We start from the raw sequence: 27,931 nt of genomic DNA on the forward strand, positions 1-27,931 counted from the left end.
TAAAAAAAAAGACCCGTAATCTAAACATTAAGTCTTGGTCACTGGGCATAATTATAATCATTAGGGTTCATTCTAAGACATGTTTATTGCGATATAGTCATCTGTAATCTTCGATTTATAGAATCTGTTGTTTCTCTTCGTCCTAATGTTGAAGTTGTTGACAATTTTAAAATATTTTATCTCTTTTTTAGTATCTCCCCGCGTGCCTCTAAACGAAGTGCTATTGGGCAGAGGTTTTAAAAACAAGTTTAGGTGTACTTTGATTTGCATCAAAAGTATACATATGTACTATAATTCTATAAATGCCTGCTCGTTTCATGTTTAGCTTAAAATAGTTTTATACTTAACTATAGCTTAGAATTGATTGTAAAAGAATATAGCAACAAAATTAGTAATAATAATTAATTATACAAACACACACAACTTTGGGTATACAATAATATTATGTAATATTAAAGGTATTGAACACTCGAACACATAAAATTTGTACTACGTTACATTCGCAAACTTAAATCGTAAAACCCTAGAGTAAAATATATTTGTACTTATCAGTCTTCTACATTTAAATGTACATTAAATCTTTGTAAAAATGAGGTAGATAGTTTCATATTAAGTATATAATCGCAATTCACGTAGCCTGCTCTGTCTGTTCCGCTGTTCGTTCTAAATTCTATTAAAAATTATAAATGCCGCAAGAGTATAATAAATTGAACAAAGTTTCAAAATGGGAATCAAACATGAACGACGAATAATTACGGCTGCTGAGGGCTTCCCTGCGGGCTTTCCTGAGAGCTGCTTGAATTCTTCGATTGCGAGTCATCCTTTTTCTTCTCCACCTTAAATTGTATTGTAAGGCACTTCAATATACACATATATTACAGCATAACTAAATTAAAACATACTAAAATTTTATTTATATATATGTGTATATATAATTTTGTCGTCTTGTATAAACTTACCTACTTGACTAATTCTATTTTGAATATACATAAAGATCATCAAATTTTTCATTGTAGGTACTCGTAATACAATTAGAAAGTATTGTTATGTATTATTTTATTACCTTTATAGGACATTCCGCGATAAGGTGATCCTCGCTTTTGCAATTGTGGCATCTCTTTGGTTGAGGGCCCATGCTGCACTTGGCGGCTATGTGATTTGCGAATTCGCCACAGTTGTAGCACCTAAAATGAGATAGTTTGAAATTATGGATTCTTCAAGGTAAATAAAACATGAGTTACGACAGGTACTAACAAAAATACGTCTAATGCAATATATCCAATGTAACACTTCATTTTTGAAAAAATAAAAGTGATAATGAGGCCTCTAATTTAATAATGAAATTGAATAATATACCGTATTTTCCTGAAACGTTTTTTCGATAGAGGACGTCGATGTGAGCCTTGACAATCGACAGAAGAGGGTCCAGACACGCGGGTGGCCTCTAGTCCTTTATCGGACTCTTTGCATTCGAACTCCACTAGCTCTTCATCACCCAACGATCTAAAGCCTGGCATCTGAATAACGCTCTGAAATGAAAGAGTAAGTATAATAAATAGACACATATGTAACAAAATTTCTTAGCTTTATCTACATAGTTAGCAAGGATAATTTTACGCAATTACAATACAGAGACAGTCTTTAGAGCATGATTACGAAATGATATCTATTATGCCTCAGACAATTTTATTGTCTTTTGTTTTTTTTTTTCTAAATAAATATCTACAATAAACACACATTGTCGTCTGATCTAAGGTAAACATCTTAATAATGTATTAACAGCTGACTGATACAGTTAACTCACAACCCCGGAGCAGAAATCGGGGTCTACAAACAGCGTCAACCGGCTATCAATTCAATGAATGGTTCGATTTAAAAATTAATAAAAATGTATGGTTTATATATCAATATGGGTGACTGTTTTTGTACATAGACATTCTCATAAATATAAACCAGATCAATATGTAAATAGTGCACCTTAAGACCTATAAACAAACAAGGGCAACATGAAACGTTACCTATTAATGTGTTGGAGTCATTAATTTTTTAAGAAATTTTAAATTCTATTATATGAAATAATGCTTATACATTTATTTATACATTTGTTATATTAATAGTATTTAAAAAGGTACATGCTACAAAACACAAGTGTAAAGAATGTGCTTATCCCTAAAGAAGAGGTAGACGTATAATTATTTACGGTTATACATATGTAAACTATTAAGTAATAATCAACACCAGCACTTCTTAAATTTCATAATAACAAATTTTGACCACATTAAGAACAATGAGATTTGACCTTTATTTTCAAATAAACCTGGGAGATTTGTTTCTTATTTTAAAAGGAGTTTTGTGTTTGTAAGTTTTCAATGCATAAGCTATTCCACATATTACACCAAGATATCTTTATTTCTGTTGGTTGATATGTAGAGTCGTAAATACGGTGTTTCATGAACGTGTTCTTTCTCGAACGTACTCTCTCAGGGCCCAAAATTATTCGATAGTTTCAATGTTAACCTTAATTATCTTTATATCTTTTTCAGAGTAAGTTAGGATTAGGTAGTTATTTTAGTTTTACACTGCTTCTTCAGGACTTCTAATATTGGTTTTTAATTTCTTCTATATTTAAAAATTTTTCTATTCTTTTTGGAACCGAATATGAACTATTATATAAATAGAAACAAAAAAGTTAGCCTTACATATGTATAATAATTGTGTTTGCTCGCAAACGAAAAAGAAACCGACTTCAATTACATCGACGAGTAGAGTACAACGTAGATCGACGAAAAAATAGTCAAGTAACTGCGCGTTATCAAAGATTACTCAAAAAGTAGTTATCAGATCTCAATAAAATTTATATGTGACCACATGACAAACATTAGCTTTCGATTAAATTAAAAATTATTAAAATCGGTATACCCAGTAAAAAGTTATTGCGAATTTTCAAGAAGTTCCCTCGATTTCTCTGGGATTCCATCATCAGATCCTGCTTTTATTATCATGGTACCAAACTAGGGATATCCCCTTTCCAACAAAAAAAGAATTATCAAAATCGGTACACCCAGTAATAAGTTATTGCGGATTTTCAAGAATTTCCATCAATTTCTCTGAGATTCCATCATCAGATCCTGGTTTCCTTATCATGGTACTAAACTTGGGATATTTCCTTTCCAACAAAAAAGGATTATCAAAATCGATACATCCAGTAGAAAGTTATGTGGTATAATACAACGTAGGTCGACGAAAAAAGCGTCAAGTAAAAACGCATTATTAGATATAGCTCGAAAAGTAGTTGTTAGATCTCAAATAAATTTAAATGGGACCAATTGGCAGGCACCACCTTTCGATTAAAAGAAAATTTGTCGAAATCGCTCCACCCAGTCAAAAGTTCTGATGTAACATACATAAAAAAAAAAAAAAAAAAATACAGTCGAATTGAGAACCTCCTCCTTTTTTGGAAGTCGGTTAAAAAAGTGCGCGACTCCAAGAAAATGTATATGATAGAGAAAACATCTAATTTTAACTATATGTTTTCCGTACAAAAGCTATTTGTTTTTTAAACGACTTCCAAAAAAGGAAGAGGTTCTCAATTCGATTGTATTTTTTTTAATTTACCTTCAGATTTTTTGACTGGGTGGACCAATTTCGATGATTTTTTTTAAATCGAAAGTTGTTTTGTGTCATGTGAACCCAATTTACTATTTCTTCGTCGAGCTATATATTGTATTATACCGTATAACTTTTTAACGGATTAACCGATTTTGATGATTTTTACTTTAATCGAAAGCTAATACTTATCATGTGGTCCCTTTTAAATATGATCGAGATATAATGAGTACTTTTTGATTAATCTTTGATGGCGCGATTTATGAGACGTTGACGAGACTTTTTTACAATACCATCTATTGGAATTCAGTAAAACTACTTCGGTGAATATCGATCAAATGATGTTACATGGCCACATCTACTATAACATAGTGATCTGTATTATCCACTATGGTAGCAGTTTATTATTTATAAATAATATTTTATAATTCTTGGTTTAATCAAAAGCTGATGCTTATCTTGTGATCCTATTTAAATATGATAGAGATCTGATGACTTCTTTTTGAGTAATCTTTGATAACGAGGATTTAGTTTATTATTTTTCGTCTATTACGTTGTTGTACTTGTCGATGTAATTGAATTTGGTTTTTTTTTTCGTTGCGAGCAAACATATTATAAATAATAGCACTTATTCGTAGTCTAGAAATTTAAAACAAATTGAGAATAGATTATGGGTTCTAGATGATTCTACATTTTAAATACATAACAGTTTGATAGGAGTAATGAACAATTCAGTGTATGTATAAAATTACTGTTTTATATACTCTCATAAGTTTCTAAGAACATAAGAACATGGTACAATTTAGTCAATAATATAAAGTAGAACAGAATTATATTCGAGATATAATTTCCAATAACATAAGTAGAAACTATCCGTTTATATCATTTGAACGTAAAAAGTTGATGTAGCACGCTTGCGTAGTAATTGGCACTTTAAACAAGATGCAATATTAAATATTTTGCTAACATTAAGAGTAATAATATAAGTTTCTTTGTCGTTTTATTGTTGTAGTCATTTGTTATATTTAAAGCTAATTCTTAAAATATATGCCTATTATGTTTCATTGTTATTTTATTTATTATTTTCAATCATAAAATTTTTATTTCAATAGTTGGCAACTGGGCTAATCGACAATAAGTTATAGAAAAAATATTCTTATTTTAAATAGGGAAAGACGCAATCTTGACCTAATATCGATTTCACAGCAAACGCTGTTGCAGCGGGCCGAAGTACCAATGATGGCACAAAATCTATAGAAAAAACATCCGGACTTGATAAGCCGAACAAACAAATAAGCACGCTATCGGTTCGACCGCCAAGATACGTAACGTGTTTCCAATGAATATTATTTTATCAAACACTAAAAACGTTAATGCAACAGTTGTGTAATAATACGTTTTATACTTTTTACTATGTATTTGATATTTTCTGCAAATTTCAATTAAAAATTGTACTTAAAAAATAACATATATAATTTTAAATTAAAAGGACATTTTCCATTTTCATTTATGTTTTCAGAATAAAGTTATATTGTACATTTTATTATTTCTAATTATAAACGTGTGCTGTTGAGAGATGTAATCAGAATATAGGTATGTAAGAAGTATTATTTGCTCACAATATCAATAATTAACAGTACGGTAAATAAAATCTATCTTATTATATTAATTATTAAGTGGTCATATTTTTAATACATTTTAAGACTTAATATATGGGGTTGAACCAATGTAGTCAAAAAGTTTTACAAATTGTTCGTCCTAGTTGTAAAAAGCATGAAGTATAAGGTGTACAAAAAATAGTTTATAACTGAGCTTGCCAAAATCTATACTGTTACACAACTATGCTTGTCTATACTATGAAACATTACTTAATAAGTGGGTACTGCAACAACAACACCAGATAAATAAATCTATGTTAGACATACACACACGGTCGTCTATTCTTAATGTAGGCAACTTAGCGTTTGTATTTCAGATAATAACCGGCCGTTACAGATACGCATTTTTGGAGCAAATATGTATAATAAATATTCTTATAAATAAATATATATACTACTCCAAGACCCAGAGCAAGAATAAAACCCAAACTTCAAAAACAGGAAGTAGTGGCAGTGCAAACTTTACCTACGAGCTAATCGATATTTTAATACAACTTATAACTTCAAAGCACGAGGATAAAACTAAGAATAGAAAGTATTCGTACATATTAACATATCACAAAGGTTGATTTGAAAAACTAGTCATCATCTATAATCACCTGGTGAACAAATACGTCTTGACCACCATCATCTGGAGTGATGAACCCCCAGCCTTTAGAAACATTGAACCATTTGCAACGACCCCGCCGTGTCACGCCGGTCACCACGCCACCGCTCGCAACTCCCGTACCTGTAATAATATTAATGTGTATGATTTATACCTGTAAATTTACTATAGTTTATTACTCACATATTAAAACACATCAACAGAAGTAATAATCAAAATAGCAGCAGTTTTTTTTTCAGACATTAACAAAACGACATATCAATAGGCAGTTTCATTCTGTGACAAATAAACAATTATTATTATCGACGACTACACTAAATTTTAAATTTCTCAATAGTTATCGACCATATCGTATCGTTGTACTAGACTTCTACGAAAAACGTCATAATTGAACCTGTTTTTGTAGAGAGCCATTCTAAATCTTATACATCTGCCGATATATACTAGAGCAGAGTAGCGAAATAAGCGCTGTATAATTCTTTTTCAAATGAGACATTGCCTTTCTTTTACCAAGTATAAAGTCATTTTAAAGACTTTCTTTCTCACATACATTTAATAACTTTAACCCAAGAGAGTTGAGAGTTCATATACAGTTATTGGACGGATCAAATTCGCGTGCAAAAATAGCTTCCTTGTAGAATCATAACTTCCTTGTTTTATATATTTTTTTTATCACACGTATTTTTTGTTACTTTTATTACGTCATAATACTAAGACAATTAGGAATCACAAATTTTTGATTTTTGATTAAATTTCGAAGACTTTAATAAATAAACGATTGCATAACATTTAAAATTCATTCGTTCTTATATAAGGTATTCGACTACTAACTGCGTTCCTATAATGGGCGGTTCTGTAGGTTTAATTCTTCATTAGTAGCTGTATTTCGGTAGGTAAAAAAATAACCTATCCCGTTTTTAAATTTGACTTTGTTTAAATAGACGACTTACTTCAATAGACTCATTCCACATGATACCTTTCATGAGCGCGTAAGAACGGCTATATTTTACAAAGAATAACATTCTACAAGAAAAAGATTTCGTTTCCGTATGCGGTTATTTATTTGTATGCAGTTTATTCATTTATTAACGTTTTAGGGCAAAAACATAGTATCGAACGGTTACACATCAGTACGTTGTCAGAGTAGCTCGTATAATTAAGACAAAGTAATAAAAAGGGCTTAGTATTTTTTACATGGAACGAACACAGAAGTTGCACACCTATATATTTTAATTATGTCGTACTTACTTTTAAATAAATAAGCTAAAATGAATGTAAAACTATATATAAAGAAAATTCAATTAGTGCAAATATATTCTATTTCCTTTTTAACCGACTTCCAAAAAAGGAGGAGGTTCTCAATTCGACTGTATTTTTTTTTATGTATTTTACATCAGAACTTTTGACCGTGTGGACCGATTTCGACAAAAATTTTTTTAATCGAAAGGTGGTGTGTGTCAATTGATTCCATTTAAATTTATTTGAGATCTAACAACTACTTTTCGAGTTATATCTAATAATGCGTTTTTACTTGACGCTTTTTTCGTCGACCTACCTTGTATTATACCGCATAACTTTCTACTGGGTGTACCGATTTTGATAATTCTTTTTTTGTTAGAAAGAAAATATCCTTAGGTTAGTACCATGATAAGGAAACCAGGATCTGATGATGAGATCCCAGAGAAATCGAGGGAAACTCTTGAAAATCCGCAATAACTTTTTACTGGGTGTACCGATTTTAATAATTTTTAATTTAATCGAAAGCTGATGTTTGTCATGTGGTCACACATAAATTTTATTGAGATCTGATAACCACTTTTTGAGTAATCTTTGATAACGCACAGTTACTTGACTATTTTTTCGTCGATCTACGTTGTGTTACTCGTCGATGTAATTGAAGTCGGTTTTTTTTCGTTTGCGAGCAAACACAATTATAGAATTTAAAGTTTAGCAATTTTAATACTTCCCCGTGCCATTTATTATCTAACACTTATAAAACCTACTTTTATATGTTTTTTAGAAACCTTGTTTTTTTTACAACTAGGTAGGTATGTCGGCAAAAAAGCGTACGGGTCACCTGATGGTAAGCGATTACCATAGCTTATTGATGCTTGTAGCACCAGAAGAATCGTAAGCTCGTTGCTGATTCTACCCACAATCCCCACAGGAGTGGTCTGGTTACTGTACTCACCACACACCACACTGCTTGAAAGCAGTATTATTTAGCTGTGATCTTCTGTAAGGTCGAGATACTTCCCCAGTCGGGCTTCTCTAGATTTTGAGCAGGCTATTTCCTGCTGTGCCCTACCTGAGTCCTTTTTTGTATTTGAAATATTATTGATGTTAAACTCGCCACTCTTTCCGATGTACATAGATACAATAAATAATGAATAAATAAATATTTAGGCTGTGTGGTTACGGCAGCAAAGAATATAGCCAACCCCTTCCGTCCCCTGGGTGTCGTAAGAGGCGACTAACGGATAACATAGTTCCACTACCACCTTGGACCTTAAAAAACCGACCGATGGCATGATAACTATCCAACTGCTGGCTTTGAAATTCGACACAGACCGAAGGCGGGCAGCAGCGTCTTCGGTGCGACAAAGCCAGCCCCACAATCACCAACCCGCCTGCCCAGCGAGGTGACAACACATATGAGTTCACGCCATTTTTGGCGCGAAGGCCTATGTCCAGTAGTGGACTGCGTGTAAAGTAAGCTTGTGTGTGTGTGTGTGTGCGTGTGTGTGTAAATAATATTTACAACATACAAACACGGGCATCTGTTCCTAATGTAGGTTCCGTCCAGCTCAAAATCTGAAGCGGCATGTTTGAGGAAGTACCTCAACCTTACAGAAAATCACAGGTAAATAACAATCATGCTCTCAAGTAGTGTTCTTGTGGTGGGTAAGCTCAGAACCAAGGCTAGATCAAGGACAAGGCCAGAGCTCCTGAGGTGTTGTGAAGATACAGTTGGTAACGCGCGATGCTTCCTGTGTTGCAGGCGTCTACGTTACAGTAGGTATATAATATACCCTACTACATCTATAGGCTGCGCTTACTATCACGTGGGCCGTAAGCTTGTTTCCCAACATAGATGTTTAAAAAAAAACCTTTTTTCCCAGCTCCAAGGGACAGTAGACCTGAGTAATTCGTATGAATTTCAGCTTGATACCTTCACGCCTTCCTGAGAAAAAGGGTCTTAACAGACAGACGGACAACAAAGTGATCCTATAAGGGTTCCGTTTTTTCCATATGAGGTACGGAACCCTAAAATGGTACAAATTTTTTTATTAAGTATAAAAATTGTCAATATTTTTTAATTAATATTACTGAAAAAAAAAATTATTATCGCGGTCCACTTTTAATATAGTTCTTGTTATATTCTGATTCTTCACATTCTTTTCTGTTATTATAACATTAGAAAAAAACCTGTTACATCCTACTGCTGGACGTAAGCCTCTTTCTCCATTTAAGAGCTATCAGGTGTTTTGATAACAACCGGGAACGACAGTTTTACGTGCTCTCCGAGGCACGATGGGGAGACTCACAAGGACAGACATCCAAACCGGAAAGAAATATTTGTACAAATACACTTATATACATCCCGAGCGGGAATCGAACCCGCAACCTGTCGGTGTTTTAGACGCCTACACACGCTACTACACCAGAGCTGTTGTTATTATTATTATTATTATTATTATTATTATTATTATTATTTAATATAATACACATTGGGGATAATTGTGTTTGCTAGCAACCAAAAAAACTGACTTCAATTACATCTACAAGTAATATAACATAAGTAGTCGAAAAAAAATAGCAAACGCACTAGTCGCCACTACAATTTTCGAAAGTTCCCGTCGACTTCTGTGGGATGCCATCATCAGATTCTTGTTTCATTATCATATACCACTCTTGGGATATCTCCTTTCCAACAAAAAATAATCAGCAAAATCGGATCATAAACGACGAAGTTATCCGCGCACACACAAAAAAGATATACACGGTCGAATTGAGAAACCTCCTCTTTTTTTGAAGTCGGTTAAAAATAGAATATTTGAAGTAAGTGTAAATTAATTCAATATTAATTAGTAACGTGTAAATATATGTATGTAAATATTTAATTCTATACAACATGCACCGAGCACTTTCTTATGACTTAAATATATTTTTGTATAAAGAATTGGGTGCGCATAACCGTAAGTAAATTCATGAAAATGCTAAATTTGAGCAGTTCTATAAAACTCCAAACTTTATTCAAAAGATGCCTAACAAAACATTAATGGAAGTAGTTTCTTTATAATAACATTCTAAAAAACTTTTAAACAGTATTTAAGCGTATTTTAATACGAGTACATAATAAGTATTAATTTGTATATTATCAATTACACAAACAAAATCCTAATTTTTGTTTATATCGCATTAATTAGTATCATTAGTAATGTAGGCCAGTTATATTTAGTACGAACATATGTGTATAATGACTAAAACGATTGCATTTCCTATGCTTATCGTTGACCTTATCTACTTAATTTTAAACACATTAATTAGCTAAGCCACCTGAAGGAATTTAGAGAAAGTTGTAATTGAATTTCAAAACGAAACACATTTGACTAGTTGTGTGATTACATTAAGTGGATCGTCCCCTCTTTTAAATGCATAGTATTTAGACATTTTACCGTTCGGAAATCTATTAGCAATAAATAAGGGCCCACGATCGCTTACAGGACTAAGAAAGGGTATACTATTCCCCTTATCGGCTTCTTAACAAAAAATAACGTGGGAACCGAATGAAAGAATGAATTCTTCTTTTTATGCGTAGATATGACTATAGCTGTTAAGGTTGAAGACCTTTATTCCAAAGGAATTAATAATACCTTGCGTACTTTAATTAAATATACCACAAACAAAATGACATTTAATATTAATCAAAATATAAGTATTTCGAGCTGATCGAAAACGAAAGATGACTAACAAATATGATTTCATTTCCGTAAACAACGACCTATTTTAGGAATTCGAATAATTTCCGGAAAACTTAGTAATACATAACTTAATCATTGATTGTAAATTGAGATGAGGATACAGAATTTAAATAGCTTTCATTCACTATATATAGTAACTACTATAATTTTTGCCATGTGAAATATAAAATATAAAAATTGTCAATTATACAATTATACTGATGCTATTATGTTAGCTCAAAAATAATTTAACACTTTAATACTAAAATTAATATAAATAATAAATAAAGAATTGAATAACTGCAAGAATTTCTCGTCATATGAAAATATAAATCAATTGTTACATTAAATTTGGTTTTCCGCCTACTAATTCGAATGCATTTGTGTGGCATGTATAAGCAAAGCTAAACATAATATCATTTCGGGTGATAGCGGCGGTAGGTAAGAGCGACAACACACGTGGCAACGACGGTGAAGACTCGAAGAATGTGCGGTATTTAGGTTGCGTTTCTGGTACCTCTTCATTCATTGCCGTAACAGTGCACCTTGCCGTGCCTCGCCCCCCGGTACCTTGTCGTCAAGATCCAACCGCACCGCAGTAGATACATATTATAAATTTATTTATGCCCTATACTGCATTAATGAGGAAAAGTAAACATTCGTTTGAATTTTATTATTTTAAAATCAATAAATTAAAAACGAGATGTAGCGTTTTATTTATAACAGGCATTAATTTTTTTTAAACAATTTAATACTAAAATTAATTTCTATTATAAACAGAGAAGTAAGCATTATTAAAATAAAATACTGATAAATAAAATTTTTTTATCGGTGTGTCTAAAATTTTAATATTTAGATTTTTTGTCAAAGTATTGATATAGTACTTAACTACTTATAGTATGGCACCTAATAACAATGCATTACATTATTTAATACACTTATGATAGTTTATTGCTACAATGTGTTAATATAATTTATATATATATATATATATATATATAAATTAATAAAAATGATATACGATTATTATATGATATTTGCTGTATAGCAAATATGACGCACTTATATAAGCTACTTTATTCATTAAACAATTATTTCATCTCCTAAACAAGTTATTATGCCTAATCCCGCATCATTTTTGTGTGATGGCATCGTACAAGAACTCATTGAAGATAAATTTTATCTTTTTTTAGTTTCAACATGAATGAGTTTACGTACAGAAACACGCTACTATCGTATTAATGTAATGAACTCGGTGGAGTAGGTAATATTTGTTCAAAACATTTCGAAATAAAGGGAAGTGATGTATTCGGATAAAAGGGATTGACGTGCTTCCTCAAGTGATTGTTGGTCGTCTCGAATAAAATATATAATAAAGGCTATGTGTTCCCTTTTATTATTAACTCGTAATTTCAGAGACGTAATAAACGTAGGGTCATTGTGCCTGTTCGCGTCCACTTAGTGCAGTTGGCAAGTTTGAAGAAGAAAATAAAAATGTCCCCGCACTAATTTCTATGCAAAATTTATTTGCTGTGTTCATTATATAGTCTATTTAAAGATTAATTTTCAGTTTTGTTCGAAACATCTTGTTATTATTTTATTTAAAGACAAACTTCAGAATTAGGCGATTTACCCAGTTTGCGTCCATAAAATCCAATTTGCGTCCACCCGCTGGACCACTTCGCGTCCACTCGCTTAGAAAAGGAATAAAGAGGTGATATTTTTATTATAATGTAAAGAGAGATTGGATTTTAATAATTTATTTATTGAAGAATTATAGTTATTTCAAAATCAACATATTAACATCAATAAATCACTATAAAGAAAATAAAACACCTATTTATTCTTTTAATGAAACAACTTTTTTCGGACTGTCCTCCCGTGACCATGGTTGCTGTAAAGTATCCGAAACGTCGGGAATCAAAAGTTAATAATAAATCGCGATAAAATCCGAAAAAAGTTGTTTCATTAAATGAGTAAAATTCGCGTAAACATTAGAAAACCTATTTATTCTTCTAAACATTGATAGAACTTAAAATTAAAAAACAAATTAGGTACCTATGTAGTAAGTAAATAATAATTCCACCTTTAAAATTCAACAATTATCTGTTCTGTGAATTTATAGGAGTGTAAGCAAGCTAAAGATCAGCCTGCAATTACAATCACAGCAGCCTTTAGCAGTCCACTACTGGACATAGGCTTCGACAAGTTCACTCCTGTGTTTGGCCCGTAGTTACCACGCTGGGCGTCAGACGGGTTGGTGACCGCAGAGCTGGCATTGTCGTACCGAAGACGCTGCTGCCCGTCTTCGGCTTGTGTATTTCAAAGCCAGCAGTTGGATGGTTATCCCGCCATCGGTCGGCTTTTTAATTTCCAAGGTTGTAGTGGAACTGTGTTATCCCTTAGTCGCCTCTTACGACACCCATGGGCAGAGAGGGGGTGACTATATTCTTTGATGCCGTGAGCACACAGCACCACCAAGATCAGCCTTGGTTAATAATAATTATGGAAACAAAATACGAGGTGGACACATATCTCTGTTCGCATTAAATATTAATAATACCGTTATGTTTTCTTCTTCGTTACTTGGTTTTATTTGATACTAGCTGTGCTCACGACTTCATCCGCGTGAAATTAAAAAAAAAATGGTTCTGTTCGTAGAATTACAAAATAAATAAATTCCTAAAATAAAAGTAGCCTAAGTTACTCCTTATTACATTAGCTATCTGCCAGTGAAAGTCCCGTCAAAATCAGTCCAGTCGTTTCAGTGATTAGCCGGAGCAAACAGACAGACAGACAGACAAAAATTCTAAAAAATGTTATTTTGGTATATGTACCGTGTATAAATCAATATGCATTTAGTAAAAAGCTGTTACTTTAATTTTACAAACAGACACTCCAATTTTATTTATTTGTGTAGATAAGTTTTGTACCCTCTTGGTCTGCACCCACTGATTTTGTCCAATATCGGAATAGCATATTTTTTGCATAGGTGCTTGTCCTACCGATTTCTTCTTCTCTTGAATGTCATGCAAAACTTCCCTTAAATCTTCCTCTGTGTATGTTCTTTTTTCCTTCTTCTTTCTTATCTGCAAAGAACTCATCTTAAACAGAAAAAAAAAAAATAAGAAAAAAATTACTTATTTCATTCAAAGTAGAATAGGTATTAAACTTGTAGTTATTAGTTTTATGTATTAAACTTATAGAATTAATTTAAGAAATGGACGCGATTTAGTTTTATTATTAATCCCTTTAGGTATAGTTTGCGTCCATTGCGGACGCAAAGTGGAAGTTTTATAAATTCGGTGTAGTAGTTCGCGTCCACCTTATTTTAACTGTTAACTATAAAAAAATAAGCAAATTCATAATTATTATAATTCCTTTTATCATAACCAACGCCTAGAAACAGCTATGTATCCAAAATAGACATAAAACAATAAAAGACTTACCTTCGAACGAACCGCTGCCCACTATTTTCTTCTCATTATTCCGTGCCTTCGCGCTCTCTTATTGAACAGCCCTCACTAATTATTTTTTTTACCCAGGATTGCTTGGACGCCCGGAACTTTTGTCTATGCGTGCGTGCCTCTTATACATTGAGGTATTGCCGATAATTACTTTTCGACTTATTGGTGTCTTATTATTCTTAATTTCGAGACTTTTCAAAGTGAGATCCGTAAAATGGACGCGAATTGGTCGGTGGACGCGAACAGGCGCAATGACCCTACCTACAAAAACAGCAAGGATAAACCTTGCACACATTAGATGACAATCCTTGAATTCTATTTTAGTTCAAAATTTAATTTCGTAAATTAATTTAAAATAGTATAATTATTTATGTAATTTAGTATAAACTGAGGTAGGGCACAGCAGGAATTTCCTGCTCAAAATATGGAGCAGCCCGACTGGGGTAGTACCTCGACCTTACAGAAGATCACAGCAAAATAATACTGTTTTCAAGCAGTATTGTGTTCCTGTTTGTGAGTAAGGTGACCAGAGCTCCTGGGGGATCGGGGATTGGGTCGGCAACGCGCTTGCGATGCTTCTGGTCTTGCAGGCGTCTATAAGCTACGGTAATCGCTTACCATCAGGTGAGCCGTACGCTTGTTTGCCGACCTAGTGACATAAAAAAAAAAAAAAAAAAAAAAAAACAGGATAATTTCTGTTCATAAAAAAATATATGTATTAATTTATTCTTCAGACGTATGACTATATAACCAAAGTTTTTAGAATATTATCGTATCGTCTTGCGCGCCTCATCTATACTTATATTATAAAGCTTAGAAGTTTGTTTGTTTGTTTATACGCTCTAATATATCAAATATTATTTTGTGATTGATAGTCCATTTATCGAGGAAGGCTTTATAATATTTTAGTAAATTTTTTACTCAAATTACGGGGAAAACCAAAACCACGGGGCACTACTAGTTGTGTATTGAGGACAAGTGCAGGCGGCGGTAGCGCAGGCGCACCCCAGTCGCGTATCTGTTATGTTTACTCAGAACGGCGCGCGTGAGTCGACGCCCGACACTGCGCGCCCGCGCCGCTTGGCCCACATCTACGCCCTAATACATACACTTAGGAATTTCAAACTTCATACGTCTGCTTAACTTTGGATTGCATTCCATTAGACCGTGCTCTCAAATATTTGTAGATAAAATATTCACTAGTTTCATTTTCAGTCTGTTCAACGCCAGGATGCTTCGGTTTCTTTAATTTACTAAGTTATTGGTGGAGTACGCTTATGTCTAAAGGGCATTTTGTAACAACATTATATTTAGTACATTTTTGTCGCATTTAGTGAGTAGTGAGTGGCATTTGAGTTGTAAATAAACAACTTTAAGATATAAAATTTTGCACTGAACTGACAACAGAAATTAATTCACTCGTGTATTTTAATATAGTTATCAAACCTTACATAATATTTGACATCCCGCCTAAAATACAGAATTAATTTTTTATGATAAAATTATATTACGTATTCTTCAATACGATAAATTTTACTACACCAGTTATAAAAGAAAAAAAATATTTTGACTGCATTTTACCAAACGAAATGTTTAAGTAATGAGCCAATTAAAAGTAAAGTTATAAAACAAAACTAACCTTTTTTCTCCCTTATTTTCCCGAAACAAAAATAATATGTGTCGTATTCAAAAGTTCCCTTTTATACTATATGAAGTAGGTATACTAAGGTAGGTAAGAGATATTTTAAGATTCTTAGTTTATTGTCAATCCCCACAGATTAACCTAAGAATGTTTCGAAGCCCGGACTAATTTAAGCTGACTTATTTGAAAGGATCCCAAGCATTTCTGCGTTATTACATTTATAAATTTTAATTGTTGATAAATGTAAGTCTAATTTTTGTAGACGCCAAAACTCTAAGGGCATGGTTTGTCATAATATACATATATACATATACGAGTATATTTGTAACATTGTTGTAAACAGTTGTAACTTAAAATGTATCGCAAATAATTTGTTAAGCTTAAGAAACTATACCGTCAAAAAGTCCTGTAAGAGTTGTACGATAATTATACACTATAGGTACAGTATATGTTAGGAGTTAGTTTTAGTTTTTATAGGTTTTTGGAATAATTACATGTCTGTGTATGTATGTATAAACATCCACATAAATAAAATTGGAGTGTCTGTATGTGATTTCAGTGTAACTGTTTTTTTTTAAGTGCATATAGTTATTTTCATAATAATAACACAAAAAAAAAACGATTTTAAAGTTTTGTTTGTCTGTCTTTCTGTTTGTCCGGGCTAATTAATCTCTGGAACGGCTGAAATTATGTAATTTTTGCTGTAGAATAAAAAAAGTTGTGGAGTAACATTTAGGTCAGTTTTTATTACGAAATTCTTGTGATTTACGCGGGAAAAAACACGTTTATCGCACACGAGCTTTTATTTCAAGCTTTTCTTTCAAATTCGCTAAGAATAAAATAAAGTTTTCCTTTAAAAATTTACTATCAACATAATTATAACGTTATTACACAATGCATATGATTGATTAATTGGTTTTTTGGATTCATATGATATACAAGCTTGTCTCGAGATTGAAGTAGGTAGGTACTTGTATTTACCTATTTAGTTTGAAATTTATTAGAATGAATTAGATCAAGTTATTTAAATTACTCGTTTATATAAACGTGAAAATGGTTACTAGCAAAAACAACTAAAATTCCAAAAGTTTAAAGTATAAAAATATTTAAAATAAAATAGATAAACAGTAAATAAACAAATAAAATTAAAATACTTTATTCTTCAAACCAAAAAATGTTCTTTATTTTGTCAATTTGTCAAGTCAATTCAAATTGTCAAGTCTATCAAGTTATTTACCCCTTAATACCCATAGGATAATCGTTAAAAAAAAATATGAGTATCCACGTAGAATCTCGACGAATACGAGAACGATATCGCTGGTACAGCTAATATCATATAAAATAACTTAATAAATAATAAATTTTATACTAAAATTGACCACAGCTTTACACACATTCACCTATTATACTTAGCATACTTACCTATATATAGAAATTATATATTTTCTGTATAATCTGCAGTTGTAGTCGAATTTTAATACATTAAACATCACATGCTGTGTGGTACGGCAGTAAAGAATATAGCCACCCCCTCCTTCCCGCGGGTGTCGTAAGAGGCGGCTAAGGGATAATACAGTTCCACTACCACCTTCGGACTTAAAAAGCCGACCGATGGCGGGATAACATTTGAAATACACAGGTCGAAGACGGGCAGCAGCGTCTTCGATGCGACAAAGCCAGCCCTGCGGTCACCAAACCGCCTGCCCAGCGTGGTGACTATGGGCAACTAATTAGAAATTAAAATTAAATTTTTAACATGATTATAAAAAATAGGAAAAAATCTAACATCCCGAGTAGAAATTTTTTCGTGTTCCTTAAAAGGACCGGACTGGGCATGCCCGATCTGAATCGGATAAGCTATGTAACGCAGAAGATTTGTCTGAACCTGATCAGGATGAGATGAGATTTTCTGATCGGGTCCAGATCAATAATCTGCGTTTGTTATTTTCTAAAATACTAGATTTCCTAAATACTTTTATTTACTTAATTTAACACCAATCAACAAAATTTAAAAAAAATCAAAAACTAGAAAATATATATAAAATTCAATTTTTTTTTCAAATTGTGTTGCTTTTATACTATCCGAAGGAACTTCATTCCTACCTGGTGTCCCATGACACCACATAATTTTATATTTATTTCCGTTGATTTTTTCCCATGTATTATTTATATATTTTTTTACTTTAAATATCAATTATTTTTATTTATTTTTATATTATTAATTAATTATTATTAATAGTTAAATTTTATTTATTACCTCCTATTAATTAACTACTAATTAACTACTTCCTACTACTTACGACTGCTCCACTGTGTAGAAATGGACTCCCTGCTAGACTGTCCTGATAACTGAATATATACTAAGTGCATTCAAAAATATCGATAGCGCAATTCAGGCTCAGTTTGCGTAATTTCTTTCAGGCTATCCTGATCAGGACCAGACCTGTTGCATTTATGCCTTGATTATATTTTACATCAGGCTTTCCTTATCTCCGCAATGCTTGAAGACAAAAGTCTTCGAGCAATACGTCCTGCCTGTGTTAACATACGGAGCCGAGACGTGGACACTGACGAAGGGACTGGTCCAGAAATTTAAAGTCGCTCAACGTGCAATAGAACGGGCTATACTGGGGGTTTCTCTCAAAGATAGGATTAGAAATGAGACTATCCGCGAGAGAACGAAAGTAATTGACATAGCCCACAGAATTAGCAAGTTGAAGTGGCAGTGTGCTGGTCATCTGTGTTACAGGGCCGATGGCCGTTGGAGTAGACGGTTCCTGGAGTGGAGACCGCGTCTTGGCAAACGCAGTATGGGACGTCCTCCAGCCCGTTGGACCGACTATCTACGTAAGATTGCCGGTGTAGGCTGGATGAGTATTGCGGAAAACCAGGATGTCTGGCGCGAACTTGGGGAGGCCTATGTCCAGCAGTGGACTGCCATAGGCTGAAGTGATGATGATGAAGTGATAATCCTTATCTGGACCGGACCGGGTCTTAATCCAGTATGCCTTACCATACATGATTATATTTTACATCAGGCTATTCTTGTCTGGACCTGGTCCTGATAGGGCTTGCCGGATGCCTCATTCGATTGTGAGCCTGTCCAGATACATAATCTGCCTAATTCTAGTCGGGATGTAGCAAAAGCATCGTAACTATGAATTACACTGTGAGTGAGTTCGAGAGTAATAATCAACAATCGAATCCCATAAGTGAGTTTTAAAAATTATCATACTAAACTAGACAATCGTACTGCGATTCTAAAAAATGTCAGTAACAGAGTAACACTGATCTTTCCACAAGAGCTATTGTTTATGAAAGAACGACAAAATATTTAAATTTTACCGTTATGCTGCATTAAAGATAAAATAATTTTATACGACCTGCCGTATTCACGTGCCATCTAGATTACGAAAAATATCTAGAATATCTATAGTAAGATAATGCTTACCTTGGATGCAGCTCAACCAGTTCCAAAAATACTTAGAATAGCTATTATAAAATTAGCTTCGATATCAATGACCAACAAAAAAATATCGTTATATAGATTTATAGAGAACGAAATTGAAACAATTTTAATCTCGTATACTGCCAAGTATAAATTGTAGTTTAGCTAGAGTCCGAGCCCGCTGCTTTTGGGAATTGTAAACAGCAATAAAGATTTTTGACTATCCATCTGCCCTTCCATTTATCTATATTCATCTTTGAACTCAAATATTTCTTATGATTACATGTAGGTTTAATAAACCCAGAAAAAAAAGCTAGGTACGTGATGTGTTAAATTAAGACTAATTAAAAAAAAGACTAATGAGAATAAAATTCTCAACAGCACTCTAATTTATGAATTGGCAATAGTTAAGGACTGCTCACTGTGCAAGTGTAGAAGCCTATCTCTAACATTGGATGCTTTAGAAGATGCGGGATACATAAACCCACGTTCTCAATTCGATTGTATTTTTTTTGGATTTTTTTTTGTATGTCACCTCAGAACTTTTAACTTAGTAAACCGATTTCGATGTTTTTTTTCAATCGAAAGGTGTTGCATGCCATGTAGTCCATTTAAATTTAATTGAGATCTAAGAATTACTTTTGAGGGTATATCTAATAATGCGTATTTACTTGACTATTTCATCGTCGAGCTACGTTGTATTATACCATATAACTTTTCACTGGGCGTATCGTTTTTGATGATTTTTATTTCAATGAAAAGCTGGTGTTTATTTTGTGACTCCATTAAAATTTGATCGAGATTTAATTGCTACTTTTTGAGTAATGTTTGATAACGCAATTTACTTGACTATTTTTCTCGTTTACATAGGTTGTATTACTTTTCGATTTACCTGAAGTCACTTTTTTTTCGTTTGTGAGTAAACACAACTATTGTAATACACAAGAGGCGTTCATTACACACCCCTGACACAGGCAAAGCCCTGATTTCATTACATGGCTAAAAATAGTCGTTCTTAAACCATAAAAGTAATCGAATTATAGACCTGAATGTTTTATATAGTATAATGGTGTAGATAATTGTATTTAGAAACCGTATCATCTATGTAGTAACTGAATATGTACCACTTCGGGGAACGAAAAGAACCAAAATGATGATAGCTTAATAACTAAAAAATCTATGCAAATTCGTAGGTACATGAACGTGCAAGTACGAATTTTTGTCTTCTATCAGCTATAAGACAATCAAAGCTATAAAAAATATTCTCGATTCTAATTTACAACCATAGATTAGATTGGATTGCGAGTTTGATGTATCTTATATGCTTTGTTGTCTACGTAATTCTGTAAGTATAATAAAAGTAGATTTGCTTTAAATTTTAAAATTTATACAGCGGTGAAAAATAGTGCAAATTTTAGTCTGAGCTGAATGCGAGTAAAAATTGTTTTGCTCGTATTGCGGCACCGAAAATTAAATTTATTAATTCATCATCATCATCATCATAGTCCACTACTGGACATAAGGTTCCACAAGTTCGCCCCAAAAATGGCATGGACTCATGTGTGTTGCCCATAATCACCAAGCTGGGCGGGCGGGTTGGTGACCGCAGGGCTGGCTTTGTCACACCGAAGACGCTGCTGCCCGTCTTTGGCCTGTGTATTTCAAAGCCAGCAGTCGGGTGGATATCCCGCCATCGGTCGGCTTTATAAGTTCCAAGGTGGTAGCAAAACTGTGTTATTCCTTAGTCGCCTCTTACGACAATTACGGGGAGAAAGGGGCTATATTCTTTAATGCCGTAGCTACACAGCTTATTATAATAAATATTAATCATTTATTGATTTTTTTTATAATTATAATGTGTCTGGTGAGTTACCTTTTAATTCTCTACGGTAGTAAACAATCGTTTGGAACAAAAACCACAATGACGGACAAATTCCAACAATAAAGTATTTTCTTAAATACTTTGGTCAGCTTGTATAAAATAATGAGAAAGAAAGGAATTGTGTAACTATATAGTAAAACAATAAGCAAGTTGATTGGTCATAGGGTCCAAAAACCATATAATAAGAAACATGAGAGGATTATACAAATTGATTGGCATAAAAAATATATCTAACAAACAACAAATTAGCAGGTGGTACGGTCGTTTAGGTTTCTTGGTATGATAATATTTAATAAATTTACAATTACTAGCTCTTAGGATCTTTATAGTATGGCTTAGAAAAGCGAAGGCTTAAAAATTAATACCTTCTTTTCGGTTTGAGCTTTCAAACAATGTAGCGGTCAAACATCTGTATCTGACTGACCATTCTATATATTTGATAATCAAATATATTTTATGACGGTTTTGAGAATAATCCAGTTTGCAATTTGAGTTGTCAATGATGTAATTAGTTTTTAATTATGTGATATATCCACAGGCTTATTATGCCCGTGCTTTTGTTATTCCATATATTATTATTATTATTTTTTAACATGCATCGGTACTTCACCGCAACTTTAGAATCTAGAAGCCTTAATAACTAGTCTTAAAATTTCTAAAAGTCGACGCGAGTCCACTGATCAAGACTATTCTACATATTGCTTTTTTATATTTTTATATACCTAGTAATTATTTTTATTATATTTACACTTATTTGCTAACTACAATATATGTACACTTATTTTCTAACTACAATATATGTACACTTATTTGCTACTTACAATGTACACTTAACCTATGTTATTGTTAGTAGTTAGGTACTTTATTTTGTGTGCTTATAAATCGCATTATCCATTTAAATTTCTTTTTTTTTAATTTTTATTAATATATTATATGACTAATCCTATCTTATTAAGTAAATATATATATTCATCACACAATTCATCAAACATTCATTTTACTCTAAAACTATGTAAGGTAAGTCTTTTGTTTGCAGGAATCAAATCGAATTCAAAATCTCCTTATTAAAGTAGGCTACTAAAGCATTTTTAAAACGGTTAATATTACAGTTATAGTTTTATAAATCTTTAAAAAATTCACTAATGTGAAGCTACCGCCAAGCAAGCAAACTAAGCTTACCACATATTCATTTCAAAAACACATTTTATGGTATCTAATGAAATATGTTTCTGAACACTTAATAAAATAGTTGCCAGAAAACTATGGTTATATTTAATAAAAATCATATTATTTTTAATTGGCAATAAAAAATATTCAACGTAAATTTATTTTTAAAGTTTCACTAATTTACTTGTCAAATTAACGAAATTCGAATGAAAAACATACAATATAAAGAACATGTAACTGCTAGGTTGCCTACGTTCTTATAGTTCCATGACGAAGTAAAAAATACAATACGAATTACTTAAATTACACAAAATTGAGTTGTATTCAAATTAGTTGACATTTATTATTATTGTTTCACTTCTCACTGAAGAATATAACAAACTATTTGTTAAACTATAGCTTTCATAAGTAAAGAAACTAAAAAAGGCAAAATATTGATTTCCCAACTATAATATGTATAGACACAAACAATTTCTTGTACTTTTTGTTGTAAGAAAGATTACTGTAAAAGAAATATTTTATAATATAAATTTTATTATAATAAATATTTTATAATGAATAGGTATGTTATAGTAACTTACTATAAAGCATTAAAAACCTAACGATACTTTAAATTGTATACATATTTATTTCCGGTCGAAAAATATTTTTCTATAATTACACATTAGGGCGGCGCGGATCAAATAAAGCATTATGCCAAGTATTTTAAATTACTGTAAAGTATAAACGAAAACGAGTCGTAGCTGTCTCGATTGACGCGCATTGAATAAGAATTTATTTAAATGAAAATGCACATAGTTCAATATTCCGTTATGTTTTGGTATCGTCGTTTATACATCTATATCGAATCGTGTAATTTACATTTTTTCATACGTATGTTTTTTCATAAGACTATTTATTGACTATTGTAAATTTTAATATAGGTATACAAATAAGTAATGTAATGAAAATGTAACCAACTGTACGCATTTAAAAAATATGCTCCGTAAACAGATTTCAAGAATATTGTGGCATTCATTGCCTTTTCGCTATTATCAATCGCAGGTATGGAATTTAAACATGAATCACCGTCAAGTGGCGCTTGCGTTCGGGATCTTTAGGTAGGAGTGAAAGAGATGGTTAAATGTACCACCATTCAAACTTAATTGACTGGTTACGGGCTCGTACCCTGCAGTAGGGACGTAGCGATACCTAACATTGACTTTATAAAATTTTTAAATAAGTATTTCTTATTCCACTCTGTATGAGTAACAATTCCTTTTAGAAATAACGCACTCATGATTACATTTATTTATTACATGTGAATAGCATATTTTTTTATCAAAGTTTTATAACTTCTCAGTTAAATTCATATTTTAGTTAATTGTTAAAAATAATATTTTAAAATGTATATTATAACATAAAATCAAATTAAAGATACGTATCGATAAGCAGGCTCTTTACTAGTTGTTTGTTTGGTATGTCAACTACAAAAACACGTAGTAGACCACCATTCCGGTGGGGAATGCCGATTACAATCCTCAAAATGCAGTCGGCCGAAAACGCACACCAGCTTCTGTATATCTCACAAATTTAAAGACAGTCAAGCTATATTGAAATATAATCCTTACTGTCACATTTCTAAAGTTTAAAACAAAATTCCTGGTCCTACACCCGTGAGTAACCTAAACGAAATTGTATGGTTGGTACGAGTATAGTAAACAATTTACGGCATGGTGCGTACCGTGTTTGATAATACGTTCCCAATTCAGTTTTAGTAAAATATGTAGTACCATGTTTATTTTAAGATAACTCTACTACGCAACAATATCTGTTTACAAGGCAATAAAACTACGCTTAAATTGAAAAACAAAAAAATACATTCATATTTTTTATGTAAGATGTTTTAAACATAATTGGACTAAAAAGTAACAAATAATATAGTAGTAATTAAATTTCTTATACGCAATATGAAAGATAATTTCATACTGCGTATAAGAAAAATAAAAAATACATAATTACATAAATGTTTTTATTGATGTACATGATACGACGAAGTAAACATGGTACGCATATGTGCGACATCAATGAACGAGACCATTAACCTCAATTCGAATAAATTCAATGATGTTGTAAACAATTTCTATGATTGGCTTCCCAGGCCATACGAGGCACACATCCGCTCGATAAGGCTACAAGTTCCATTGCATAGAGCAGCTTTAGACGTGAGCTCCGTAAAAGCCCCTAAACACATGGCAGTAGAGGTAACAAGCACATTAACAGCTACTACTATTGAAATATTAATTTAAAATGTAAACAAAATATAGAAATAAATAATACGATATATTTTTGTATACTTACTCGAAGACGGAACTGCATTTCCGCCTTCCCTCCCGCTCATATTAACTGAATTATCTCAACTTGCACCACTAATTTCACCTATGCGTACCATCCATCCTCCGCAAGCACGAAATACACTTTTATTTATAGTTTACTTGATGCTTACGATTTTGTAAAATAAAATTTAGTTATTAACTAAATTCGTTGAATGCATGAGAGAGGACGCGCGTGCGCGCGAAGCGACTGACAGCGCGTACGCAGGTCGACTGCATCGAAAATGAGTGGCAGTGGTGAGGAGTCGACGACGCGCGGTGATGTGGTCCGTCCCTTCCCGGATATAGCTAAGCAAGTAGTTTTTAAAATAGAGAAGCTAACGGAACGTATACGCCGCCCGAAAGCGCCGGCTGCTTTACCCCAACCCAAAATATGTCACTTGTCGATGAGGTGTAGTACTGTATATAGTGAGCTTTTGTAGAAAATAGTTCTGCTTTGAAAAACGCTTTCGTTTAAATATTGTCTTTCTCTATTAAAGGACTTAAGCAAGTGTCTTCAATTTTTTAGAGCACTGTTTATGCTTGTAAGAAGAAAAAATATTTTTATTTGATTTTTTTATACATGATTATTATTATTTTACTAGATCTTATTCATTTAAAATAACATATTTATTTAAAAATTTGTCACAAAAAACAGTCAGTATAGTCTCTACCTAGAATAAAGCAACTCTATCTACGGTACTACGCAATTCATTGAGTCGTAAGAAAAATGAATGGAATACATAAGCATGCACCGTGTTGTAAGTTATTCTGATATGGCAGATTAAGTGGGACTTTGTATAAGTATTGAAATAACTCTATGTTGTGTCGTTATTATTTTCATTATTATTTGACATTTATGCTCTTCGAAAATTATTTTTCGCAAAATTTATTTTAAAGCTGCACACCAGTGGCATGTTTAATGACATTAAAATTTGTTAATTATATTATTCATAAAAGTAAAGAAACAATATTTTACAAAGTAAAATCCAATGTGACAGAAAATAGTAAAAAGAAAATGTATAGCGAACTTATATAAATCAGTGTGATTAGATTTTAATTTTTAAGTGTTTTCATCTGTATAGTGTACTTCATACATGTGTAACACAGTGATAGAAAATTTAAACATCAAACATATACACAAAGTAAAAGGAATTTGACGAGAGGTTTTTTTTACCCTACACGCTTAAGGAAGTCCCCTTCAGTGACCCATTGTAGACGATTTTATCCATGATTATGCACCAAAATTGTACGACAATGGGACATACACACGAAAGACAAGTTTTGGAAATAATAGAACCCAACTGATTGTCGCTCTCACTTTCTCTGTACTTCTCACCCCTGTAAACTTCGTTACTAGTTAGCGATATTATTTTTTAACATACAAACTGTACTTTAAATATAACTTGACGTAATTTATTCAATTGTCATCTATTTCTGTCATTGTAATATACGTAGCGTCTTAAATCTAATCAAACCAGTCCAATTACTTTCGTATTTTTTTTTAATTAGCTCCTACATCTACACTAATACAGTTTTTACTGATATGTTAATCATTTCACTACATAAAAATATTTTGAAAGCCTACTCAGCGAATTCCTTAACATACAAATTATTTGTCATAGTCCGAATGTTTAATGAGTCATTACTTAATACTAAGAAGTGTTATTACATTAGAGTTGACTCATAGTGACCCCACGTTGAACTTGAACAACTCAGCTCTATGAATGATCTTAAAATTATGCTTAACTATATATAATATAGTGATAACAACAAATTTTTCTAATTTTAGTGAGCCTAATGATAAGAAAATATTTGACTCCAATTTAAAGTTATATTTAATATTATTTTTATCTTAAATAATATTATTTTTATTTTTATAAGTTAATAATAATTATTTTTATAATATACTTTATTTATATCCGACATAAAATAAATAATAAAAAGTTTGTGACAAGCGACATCTGTCCAACTTAAAATATTTTACATATTAGTCCCTTATAATAAGAACGGAAAAGGTATTTAAGTTATCATAGAGATGGCAGCACTGAACTACCAGTGCCATCTATACTGGAGAATGGAAAGTTCTAAAAACAACTAAATAACCTAGAAAAAAGTACCTATTAATATAGCTTCGCCCTTCGTTCTAACAAAGCAGGGCGGCACCCCAATTGAAAAATGGGTGGTGCTACTTTTATCACAAAACTCATACTTATTGTTACGTCAGTAGATGTATCTTAATCGGGATGCACGGTTTCAAATATTCAAATATAAATTCATTTCATATAGTAAATAAGTATAAAATTAAATGTAATCTAAAACTACTATAATAACGGGGGCAAGTTAGTAAGATTGCATTTACGTTTGTAGTGGGTAATCTTTGGATTTACTTAACCCATTTTGAAAACTTTTCATCGGTATAAAACTACATTATTCTGAGTTTCTAGTAGTAGTAAACTATTTTGTCCTTGTAATCTATATACCTACTAATATTATAAATACGAAAGATTTGATTGTTTGTTTGTTTGCATTGAACAGACTCCGAAACTACTAAACCGATTTGAAAAATTCTTTCACTGTTGGGAAGCTGTATCTACTATCCCCGGGGGACATACGCTATATTATATTTAAAAAAAAATTAAGGATCTTTAATAAAACTAATAATGTAACCCAACGTGTAAAAACAAAAATAATAACAAAAACATCAATAAAATAAAAATTCACTAGAATAAAAATACTCATATCTCCTTTATAATTTTCATTTTCTTAGTAACCTGACGCAAATAGTTCCTGACATTATTATACATAGTATAAATAAATAAATAAACGCCTCACACTCAACGGTCAAATATTGATTAATTCAAGTCGGGAAACACAAACAACACATAAACCATGTGAATGGGATCGACCCCGCAACCGCCAGCGCAAGAGCCACAAGCAAGTGCTTTTTCATTGCGCTAAAGCTTAGTTATGAGTTTTCAGATAGTAAAAAAATACAGGCATAAAACAAGTCGGAAGAAAAAGCACTACTGCGCCCGTTTTATTCGCTTACTGACGTTCTGGTAATTCTTACCTAAACACAATGTACCTACTACGAAAATATTAGTGTGTCATTTAATACTTATTAATAAAAATAAGT

The 27,931-nt window shown here is 32.2% G+C and overlaps 1 protein-coding gene across 1 annotated transcript; it reads right to left on the reverse strand.

Annotated features, from left to right (window-relative positions):
• Positions 1–752: 752 nt before the first annotated feature.
• On the reverse strand, positions 753–24,821 carry LOC123654563 (protein lin-28 homolog). Its single transcript, XM_045590463.1, has 5 exons — positions 24,778–24,821; positions 5,864–5,978; positions 1,357–1,529; positions 1,064–1,184; positions 753–836 (listed from the first exon to the last, which is right to left on the reverse strand). Exons 1-5 carry the CDS (start codon positions 24,819–24,821, stop codon positions 753–755), a joined length of 537 nt encoding a protein of 178 aa, XP_045446419.1.
• Between the last annotated feature and the right edge of the window lie 3,110 nt (positions 24,822–27,931).

This window comes from Melitaea cinxia, chromosome 6, assembly GCF_905220565.1.
Source record: "Melitaea cinxia chromosome 6, ilMelCinx1.1, whole genome shotgun sequence".
Taxonomy (NCBI): domain Eukaryota; kingdom Metazoa; phylum Arthropoda; class Insecta; order Lepidoptera; family Nymphalidae; genus Melitaea; species Melitaea cinxia.

Coding starts and splice junctions, on each gene's coding strand:
- LOC123654563 (XM_045590463.1), bottom strand. CDS start 24,821: ATGAGCGGGAGGGAAGGCGGAAATGCAGTTCCGTCTTCGAGTAA. Junction 1,185..1,356: donor AAACGTTTCAGGAAAATACG/GTATATTATTCA, acceptor ATCTCATTTTAG/GTGCTACAACTGTGGCGAAT. Junction 837..1,063: donor TCGCGGAATGTCCTATAAAG/GTAATAAAATAA, acceptor ATACAATTTAAG/GTGGAGAAGAAAAAGGATGA.